We start from the raw sequence: 10629 nt of genomic DNA, 5'->3' as shown, positions 1-10629 counted from the left end.
GTGTATGTTTTAATTGGTTTACGTTTTGTTTGAATATACAGAGCTGTTTATGATGTAACACGGTAGTCAGAAGTAACTTTATGAATTGTGGTTTCGTCCGGTAAAGCCATATTTTGATTCCGATGGATAATTTTATATCGAAGTATTTTAAACAATTAATTATATTAACTTTTAAAGATACACTAGCTGACCCGGCAAACGTTGTTTTACCATATAAATTATTTCAAGTCTCAATATAAGAAGTAGATATAAACCTATTGGCAGGCCTAACGTATGTTCATACAAATCAAAAGCACTGAATAGAATCCTGTCAAAAAACCTGATAAAAGTTTACATTATATTTTGGCCATACATTCACTTAACCTTAACATCATTTGCTCTCTTTTATTTAACAATTTGAAAAGACCCTTTCGATACAAATTAAAAGGCCTTAGCATGCACTTTATTAACGATTGATCTGGTGGAATTAATTGTGGCCAATCACGAATTAAGACAAACGAGCCAGCACCGCGCAATTAGGTAACCCTTTATTCCAATTTAAGGTTTACTTGTTAATGCAAAGAATAATTATTAATGATTGAATTGTCGATAATGAACTTTACTTGTTAAATGGAAAGAATAATGATTTAATTATTGTTGATGATATAAATTGAATGTATATTGATATTTTGCATTATTTTTAATTAAGTAAGTTTTATAGATATTTTGTCATCAACACAAAATATGTGTTGATGTTTAAAAGTTAAGAGATGTGTAGGGGAATCCTAAAGTCCGATTTAAATATAATTAATAATAATAATAATAAGTATTTAGTACAACTTTGTATACTAGGTTACGATCTAAATATCGAGGATATATAGGGGGTGGGGTAATAATAATTACATTCGTCATAGATACTTAGAAATCGTTACTGTTCTTAGTAACATAATATTAATGTATATCTGTAAAAGTATGCCTGTCTGTCTGTTACCTCTTAAAACCCAAACCTTCTGAACTGATTTCGCTGAAATTTGGTATGGAGACACTGTTCGGTTCCCGAGAAATAAATGTCCCGTGCGATTAATTTAGGTGATGCCTTGAAAATTTTGCTGTAGCGATATCGATTTTTCTCAGCAATGACTAAAGCTAAGAAATTAAAGTTCATTGTCAGTATTCATCATGTCTTTGAATTACCAATGAGTTTCTAAAATACTAGAGTAGCAATGTCTTACAAAAGATTCTCAGAAATGCGTAATCACTTTTTTGTTCAAAAGGCAATGTCAAGTCATATATTCGTTATGTCATTATGTATGTGAGATATGCCTGCAGGCATCTTCGAAGTGGCAACGCGTTGCTACCGTAAACTTCCAATCTAGTTACATTAGTAACATAGAATATCATTGTGAATTACCCATAGCATAACACGGTTGGTCAACTTTTATAACACAGAATAATCAATCAAAAAACCTCAGTAAAAAAAGGGATTCCTATTTTGCCAACAGAGGAGAGTGATTTAAGCTTTCAAAATTTGTACATAAATTGGTTCAAGCATACACTTTAATTTGCCCATAGCTTATATGAAATATATTTATAGTTTTTAAATTACGCGACGAAAACCATTTTGTTGCTTACGCCCTTTCCATTTTTTGCTGTTTCATTGCTTGTTTTCCATGAGAGGCCGGGCTGGGCTCTCATAGAAAACAAGCAATCTAAAACATATCCAATACGGTTTTTTACTTTAACGCGCCGTCACCTTAACGAATTTCAGCGCAATGGACTTGCGGGCCATCTGGTATCAGATAATCTACTATGACAATTTATTTCACTATGACAATGTTTAACGTAGTGAAATAAACTTTCACGCGATTATAATTCCTACCGCCTATGTAATACGAAACACGATCGTAATAACTGTCGAATCCAAAGACACGACTTTTCCATTTTTCGCCCGCCGCGCCGTGTAGATTCGGGAGCGAAACATTGAATTTAAAATTTTATTCCCGTGGAAAGTTAGACGTCAGTTTGGAGTCTTGTACGGATTTACGTAATAAATATTTGAACAACCTCCAGGAGATGTATGAAATGTACTGGTCTGATTTCGTAACGCCTCGCGCCTGTCTTTTACTTCCTGATACCTTGGCAGTTGGCACCTTCGGTTGTACTGGTTCATGGTTATGTGAAATCTATACTAATATTATACTATAATATTATATATTATACTATAATATTGTAATTGGAAAGAGTTTGTTTCTTTGTTTGAACGCGCTAATCTCAGGAACTACTGGTCCGATTTGAAAAATTCTTTCAGTGTTAGATAGCCTACTTATCGAGAAAGGCTATAGGCTATATTTTATCACGCTAAGACTAATAGGAGCGAAGAAATAGAGGAAAGTATGGAAAAAACGGGGGAAATTATTTGAATGGGCTTATTTGAACGTACTGGAGCAATTTTTATGTTATTTAGCACACATGAAGAATAGACCACGTGAAAGAACATAGGTTTCTTTTTTGCCGGAAAAATGTACGGTTTCCGTGACATTACTAAATTACGCGGGCGAAGCCGCGCGGAACATCTAGTTATGTTATAACTAGATGACACCCGCGAATCCCATTGCGCCAAAAGCCGTTTATCGTTCGAGAACCGTACATATTTCGGGATAAAAAGTATCCTATGTTCTTACCTAGGACACAAATTATCTCTATACCAAATTTCCGCAAAATCGGTTCCAGTGGTTTGGGCGTGAAGAGGTAACAGATAGACAGACAGACACACTTTCGCATTTATAATATTAGTATGGGTAAAAATATACCTATAAGTACTGGATCTGCTTGTCTTTGTCTTATTGTCTTATACATTGGAAAGCCATAACACAGATAAAGACAGAAGACCTCGAAAAGTAGTTATCCCAGATCTGCTGTCTTTCTATGTGACTTCTCAATTGTATCAGACAGACAAGCAGACTTTTTATTGGATATCTTCTATAAAGATCGTATTATATTGTATGCCGTCCGTCCGCGCGGATCTCCACAATATTAATATGTCTGGTCTCTGATATTATTAGTAAATAGTATGTAATGTTTAGACAAGCTTAATTTAAAAAAAATATATGTATTTTTTGAAATTGATTTCACAAAATATGTGAGTATAATAAGTATATATTAAGCTAAAGTCAATATTTTATGAAAATAATCCAAGTTACTATAATATTCACGATCATGGCCAGAAAGTTTCATCTATTTGTTACTAGATGGCGCCACTGATACCACAGAGCTTTTATTTTTATGTAATTTAGCCTTTTGTATCTACTGTTTTGAACTATGTATACAGTATATTTTGAATAAAATAGCTAAGGAATTACATCCATACAATTTAAGTTGATTGTTTTGAATATTGATCAGATTCTAAAAAAAATTAAGCTTTGAATTTTCAAAGATAATAATATAATTAAAACTACTTGGCTTATAGTGCCCGAAATTTTTCTGTTATTTTCAATGGCGAACAACATGGCAAAATAATTTTATACAATAAATAAGAACATACAACTATTTTATTTAGTAATGTTGTTAACATACCTTTAAAATGTGAAAGATTTTTAGCATCTTGTATCCATAAACGGAAATTACAATAAAATGTTGTACTTAATGAATAAATAAGACGTGAGTGGAAGAATCGAACAAGTAACATTTCGTAACATACGGACAATAACTCATTTTTTCCCTAATTATTTTAGTAAAACTTGTGACTTATCTACTTCATAACCAAGCTAATATATCACTACACATAATATAATCCATACTTTTTCTATTTCAAATATTTTTTTCCGGCCCTAAATCCTCCATTAAGACAAAAAACGGGAAGTTTTTTCATGTTACTTACCCTATTCATCCACTCACGTCTTGAATTATTTTAAACATTGACAGTAGCACAAAAAATGATATATCAAATTTTCATTTTGTTTCTAAATAGTGATATAGCGGATAGCGGTCACAAATTCGATTCTGGTGATGACACAACATAAATGTGAGGTTCTAATGTGAGGAAATGTATTATGAAAATATGATTGTCTTGTTAAAGAAGGATTCGATATTAGATTTATGCTAGTCAAATTATAGGCGAAGAACTGCCCTAGTAGACAAGTGGCAAGCGATTATCGTAAACGCTAACAAAATGTGACGTAAGTAATCGCTTCGCTAGCGAATACTAATCCCATACATTTTGTCTAGGCCCTCTGTTTCGGTTATTCATTATACTAATATTATAATTGCGAAAGTGTGTCTGCCTGTCTGTTACCTCTTCAAACGTATACCACGAAACCGATTTTGATGAAATTCCTGGGAAAGGAAGCGCAACGGAGTTGCTGGCGAAATTAATTATTATTTATTATTTAATAAACATTGATTCTGACAAATCATACATAATGCAACAAACGTTATATGTATGACTAGCTGTCCCGGTGAACTTCGTGTCACTTTAAAACCTTCCCTGGACTTCTACGAATATTTTTAGACTAAAATTAGCCCAATCCGTTCAGCCATTTTCGAGCTTTAGCGCGACTAACACATTTAAAAATCCATTTTTATATATAAGATTTGTCATGAATTTGGTTTTGATAAGTCATCAATATCCTCTATAATTTAAAAAATATTACCACAACAGCTTTACGAAACACATCATTAAACTATTTTATTTCACTTTTGTCTTAAACATCGTTTTCAAAATCAACTAAAACTATTTCAAACTTATCTTATCCGAATTTTATTACTAAAATATCGTGAGAAGAGCTAATATATTTTGTTATAAATAGATAGGCGACATACATATTCATTACTCCATTAATGTATGCCGTTAGAGCGCTACCTCAGAGAATAGCGTTGTTACAAAAACCATCCACGAAGCGTGGAATAGTTAATGTTAATAAAAACTTATCTGCAGATTCCTAAGTTTTTTCTTTGTAGTTTTATGTAAAGATAGCTGTTTAGATAAAGAACATCCTGATTTTATGTATCATGATCTAATATTGTATTGTAATTTTGAAAATATAAGAATATAAAATCCTAGAATATAATAATTATTTGGATCTAGTTTGGCTATTACACGGATTACATAATATATTATGATATGGTCGTGTTTATACTATTTTTTTAGACAAAATATTTAATGAAGAACAGGAAAATGGAATACGTAGGCAATTAAAAATATTAATAGAACCAACTTATGCTGACATATTTAAAACACGCTAGTTAACGCTAAGTTTGATTAATTATAATTTATATTTAGATAAATTAAAATTACAAAAAGTATAATATTTTAAGTGGAAAAAAACATATTATTTTTATATAATAAATTTTATCTATAAATATTAACATAATATTTCATAAAAAATAAATATTGATATGAAAACATAATATCAAATAACTAAAAAACCATAAACAAAAATAAAAGTATTATAATAAAGCACCAATCCTTCAAGGAACCCATATCTATTTACATATTTGTAGTCAAATTTCTCATTAAAAAGAAATATTACCATAAAATATAATCTTCATTCAATACGTTTCTTCTAATTCAAGATTTAAAGTAAAAGTAAGATTACGAAACTTGAGTAACGCGATGTTGTGTGTATTATGCGACGCAGGTAAAAACTTTAACAATGCACTGTAAAAGGCTAACCCAAATACATCTATTGTGTTACGAAAGGACAATGACGGCTAGACAGTGGGAATATAATTTGATACTTCCACTCGCCGATAGATGGCGGTGCGCGACGCTATTGTGTTCGAGAGAGCTTTTAACGGTCCGCGGGGCGAGGGGAACTAAGTTGCGCCCCACTGTACTTCCACGAGTTAAGCGCTAAGCCCGACAGTCAGAACGCAACCGCGCCGCGGAGTGGTCGCGTCACATCTTCCGACCCCCACGTAACACTCGCAGTAAACATTTCATAACACAAATCTAACCGATCGTTAACTCTACCGATGTGTGATAAATAAGTTCCGTAAAGACAATTTTGGCGATCGAAGTACGCCGATTTTCGACGCCGAAAAAGTGAAATGGAAGCGAATTTTTCTTTGCTGCTGTAGTGCTACGTACTTTGTTTCGGAAATGGTGATATCGACCCACAGGGAGTGTTTATGAGACGTTCAGTAGTGTAATGAAATATCTGTGATAATGTATGCTGTAGCGGCCGTGTTTTGTGCGCTGCTGCATGTGGGGTGGTCCGCGCTGCCCTATGGCTCGGACAGGTGTATCCGTACCACGATAAGAGACTCTGAAACTAGTGCTACCTGTAAAATACGTACCCTGGAGGGTGACGGCAGCAGCATATCGACGGTGCCGTCGGATGCCAGTCATCTCAACATAGAATGCAATCATCTGCTGCTATTCGAGAGTGCCCTGAGAGCTCACTACTTCAGCTCTCATGAGAGCCTAACAGATGTTACTATACTCAACTGTAAACTCCTGGGCCTACCCGAGAACACTTTTAGAGACCTGAAGAAGCTGAGAAGATTGAAGATACGTTCTAAGAACTACGAGTGGAGTCCTACTAAGAATTTGGAGCTCACACAGAACTCGTTTAATGGATTATCGGAACTACAATCGCTAGATTTAGCCGAAAACAATATTAAGTTTGTGCCTTCAGGTGTATTTTATTCCTTGGAGAATTTAAGTACGTTGAATTTGACTCACAATAGAATAAGAACAGTCGGCCAAATTGGATTTGGGCAAGGATGTGCCGCGAATTTACACACGTTGGACCTGAGCCATAACGAGATTAAAACTTTATCGGAAGACTCCGAGCTCCTAAAACTGAGAAGTTTGCAACATCTCTACCTGCAACATAACAATATCACTGACATATCAAGCGAAGCTTTTAACGGCCTCGTCTCTATGAGGGTTCTGAACATATCACATAATCGAATTCATACTCTACCTGAAGGACTCTTCGCTCACTCTAGAGAATTGAGAGAAATATATTTGAATGACAATTCGTTATTCGAGCTAGCAAAAGGAATATTTCATCGCTTGGAACAATTGATCGTGTTGGAATTATCAGGAAATCAGTTGACCAGCAACCATATTGATGATGGAACGTTTTTGGGATTAATCCGACTGATAGTATTGAATTTATCGAATAATGCTTTAACGAGAATTGATGGGAAGACATTCAAAGACCTGTTTGTGCTCCAGATATTGAATTTGAAGAATAATTCAATCGGTTACGTGGAAGACAATGCGTTCCTGCCGTTATATAATCTTCACACTCTGAACTTGGCCGAAAATAGACTTCACACAATAGATGAAAACTTATTCAATGGTCTCTACGTCTTGAATAAATTAACGCTCAACAACAATTTACTTGTCAACATCGATCGGAAGGCGTTCAAAAATTGCTCCGACTTGAAAGAGTTGGATCTCAGTTCTAATCAATTGATCGATGTTCCTGATGCACTATGGGAGCTGCCGTTGTTAAAGACACTAGATTTAGGAGAAAATCAAATATCTACTTTTAGAAATGGATCGTTCAAAAATCTTAATCAATTGACCGGATTGAGACTCATCGACAATCAAATTGGAAATCTTAGCGTTGGCATGTTTTGGGATTTGCCGAGTCTCCAAGTGCTAAATATAGCTAAGAATAAAATACAATCCATAGAACGAGGAACTTTTACTCGCAACTCTCAGCTGGAAGCGATACGACTGGACGGAAACTTCTTGTCTGATATAAATGGTGTATTTTCAACGTTGGCGAGTCTTTTGTGGCTAAATTTATCCGAAAATCATTTAGTGTGGTTCGACTACGCGTTTGTGCCTAGTAACTTAAAGTGGTTGGACGTGCACGGTAATTTTATCGAACACTTGGGTAACTATTACAAGTTACAAGATGAAATCCGTATAAAGACACTCGACGTGAGCCATAATAGGATAGCGGAGATATCGCCGATGGCGATACCTAATAGTGTTGAACTCTTGTTTATAAATAACAACTTCTTGAACAATATACATGTGAATACTTTTTTCGATAAAAAGAACTTGACGCGAGTGGATATGTACGCGAACGAACTTGTGCATTTAGAACTGAACAGTTTGCGTTTATCGAATGTGCCGGCGAACAAAAGTTTGCCCGAGTTTTATGTCGGTGGGAATCCTTTTCAGTGTGACTGTACTATGGAGTGGTTACCTATAATAAACAATATGACCGCCATGCGACAGTACCCGCGTGTGATGGACTTGGAGAACGTGTTGTGCAAAATGACAAACACCCGTAGTGGAACACATGTGCCCCTAACCAATCTAAAAACATCTGACTTTTTGTGTGAGTATGAAACACATTGTTTTGCCATCTGCCACTGCTGTGATTACGACGCGTGTGACTGTGAAATGACTTGTCCACAAAATTGTACTTGCTACCACGATCCGTTATGGAACACTAACGTCGTTGATTGTTCGGGGCAATCGTCAATGGAAATACCGCAGAAAATACCCATGGATGCCACCGAGGTTTTCCTCGATGGGAACAACATAAAAGAGCTACAGAACCATGTATTCATAGGAAGACAAAAGATGCGGTCCCTGTATGTCAACAATAGTAACGTAGATAGCATACAGAACAGAACTTTTGCCGGACTGAACTCTTTACAAATTTTACATTTGGGAAATAATAAGCTGCACGAGTTGAAAGGCTACGAGTTTCATCAATTGAACAATTTGAAAGAACTATTCCTCCAGAATAATCTAATAAGTCATATCTCGAACATATCGTTTTTGTCACTCAAATCTTTGGAAATTTTACGCCTAGACGGCAATAGACTAGTCGATTTTGGAGTCTGGAGTTTTAATAATCACCCTAACTTAAAAGCGCTATCGCTCGGAAACAATTTGTGGTCATGCAAATGTCGTTACCTTCAAGAGCTGACCGCTTATTTGGCCGAGAATGCACAAAAAATAATCGACATTACTGACGTTTGGTGCTGGAATGGTGATGCGAAGCCGCCTCAGAAAAAAGAACTCAACTTAAACGGTACCGCCTGCAGTGATTATTACGCCGATAATTCAGTCATCGGAAACATGTTGGTGTCAAACTATGTTCCCATGATGGTCTCGACTCTCACAGGCTTCATGTTAATTTTATTGGCCCTGGTCGTGCTTTTTCTTTTTAGAGACTCATTACGATTATGGCTCTTCACTAACTGCGGGATACGTGTATTCTCGTTCGCCGAGCCCTTCGAAGAGAGTCAAAAGCTATACGATGCTTACGTATGCTACAGTCCTAAAGACGAGGAATTCGTTATCCAATCGATAGCTAGCGAATTAGAAAATGGAAATCCATCGTACCATCTATGTCTACATTATAGAGACATTCCACATCACGGAGCTGAATACTTACAATGTGCTCCGCCTGTCATCGAAGCAGCGGAAGCGTCTAAGAGGATTATTCTAGTTTTAACTAGAAATTTCATGCAAACGGAGTGGTCTCGGTATGAATACCGCCAGGGTCTGCACGAAGCGCTAAAAGGATGCATCTATAAACTACTCCTAATTGAAGAATGCTCAGTTGTAAATGACGCATTGAGAGATCAAGATCTGAGGCCGTACCTAAAAACTGGCGCTCGTACAACATGGGGCAATAGAAGATTTTGGGAGAGACTAAGATACCTCATGCCCGACACTTCTCATGGCCATCATAAAGTGAGATCTCATCATTATAGAAAAAATATCAATACTTACACCCTGGATTCCACCATACCCAACGGTGGTCGGTCCATGGCTATGCCTGATCAGTCACCAGTGTTAGGACACGGGCAGGGTGCGAGTGCTCCTCCAGAATACAGCATGGAAGTCCGTCAATCTCCATCAGCTGTGAGACAGACTCAGGGAGTCGCCTATGGCCCTGATGGTCGGCCGATCTCTGACCACATCTACTCCTCCATAGACTCAGACTACTCCTCTCTAGAGCAAGGCATGGCCCCAGGTAGACGACGAGACATGAGGCAGTGGCCCCCGCCGCCGCCGCTAGTTGACACAGGCAATGTGCAAGCTTACCTAGTCTAAACGGGTGCGAACCCCCTTCCAGTCACATTGTATATACGTAGCTTAAGTTCTGTAATTGTAAATATTGTAATTACTAGTATTTATGTGCTATACCAAAATTTATGTAAACGATCTTACGTTTGCCTGCTCGTTATTCCTGTGTATAGAATTCATAAAACTTTAAAGACTGCTGTAGAATATAAATATTGTAAATAGCAAAGACACGTGATCATATTATAAATATCATTAATATGTCGTTATTTATACACTAAAATAAAAAATGATGATTTATAAAAATGCATTTTATTTGTACATTAACTTTACCTTATAGCTACAGAACAATATTTTGAACAAACATTTTTTAGAGTAACCTTAATTTTAAATTTTTGCATTTTGAGATTAAAGTAAGTTAGAAAATATCAACAGACTTCTTTACATAATTGAGACTTGAAATTTTGTTCAAGAATATAGTAGACACATTAGTATTCATATTATGTGAATAATTTATATGCTTCAATCAATTACATAAAATGATTAATTAATAATAATAATTAGAAGTGACCAAAACAATTTTAAGTAATTACTTTACAGTAGCTAGTAATTATGTCCACTTAATAAATTGA

At 35.7% G+C, this 10629-nt stretch overlaps 1 protein-coding gene across 1 annotated transcript; it reads left to right on the top strand.

Moving 5' to 3' along the window:
- Positions 1-5855: 5855 nt before the first annotated feature.
- LOC121733729 (toll-like receptor 7) lies at positions 5856-10228 on the top strand. The gene has a single exon (XM_042124082.1). The coding sequence runs from the start codon at positions 6146-6148 to the stop codon at positions 10025-10027; it is 3882 nt and encodes a 1293-aa protein (XP_041980016.1). The 5' UTR covers positions 5856-6145; the 3' UTR covers positions 10028-10228.
- Positions 10229-10629: the final 401 nt, after the last annotated feature.

This window comes from Aricia agestis, chromosome 14, assembly GCF_905147365.1.
Source record: "Aricia agestis chromosome 14, ilAriAges1.1, whole genome shotgun sequence".
In the NCBI taxonomy this organism is placed as follows: Eukaryota; Metazoa; Arthropoda; class Insecta; order Lepidoptera; family Lycaenidae; genus Aricia; species Aricia agestis.
This window is presented reverse-complemented; position numbering and strand designations above follow the sequence as displayed.

Excerpts from the sequence above, each read along its gene's own strand:
- LOC121733729 (XM_042124082.1), top strand. The coding sequence starts at position 6,146 with ATGTATGCTGTAGCGGCCGTGTTTTGTGCGCTGCTGCATGTGGGGTGG.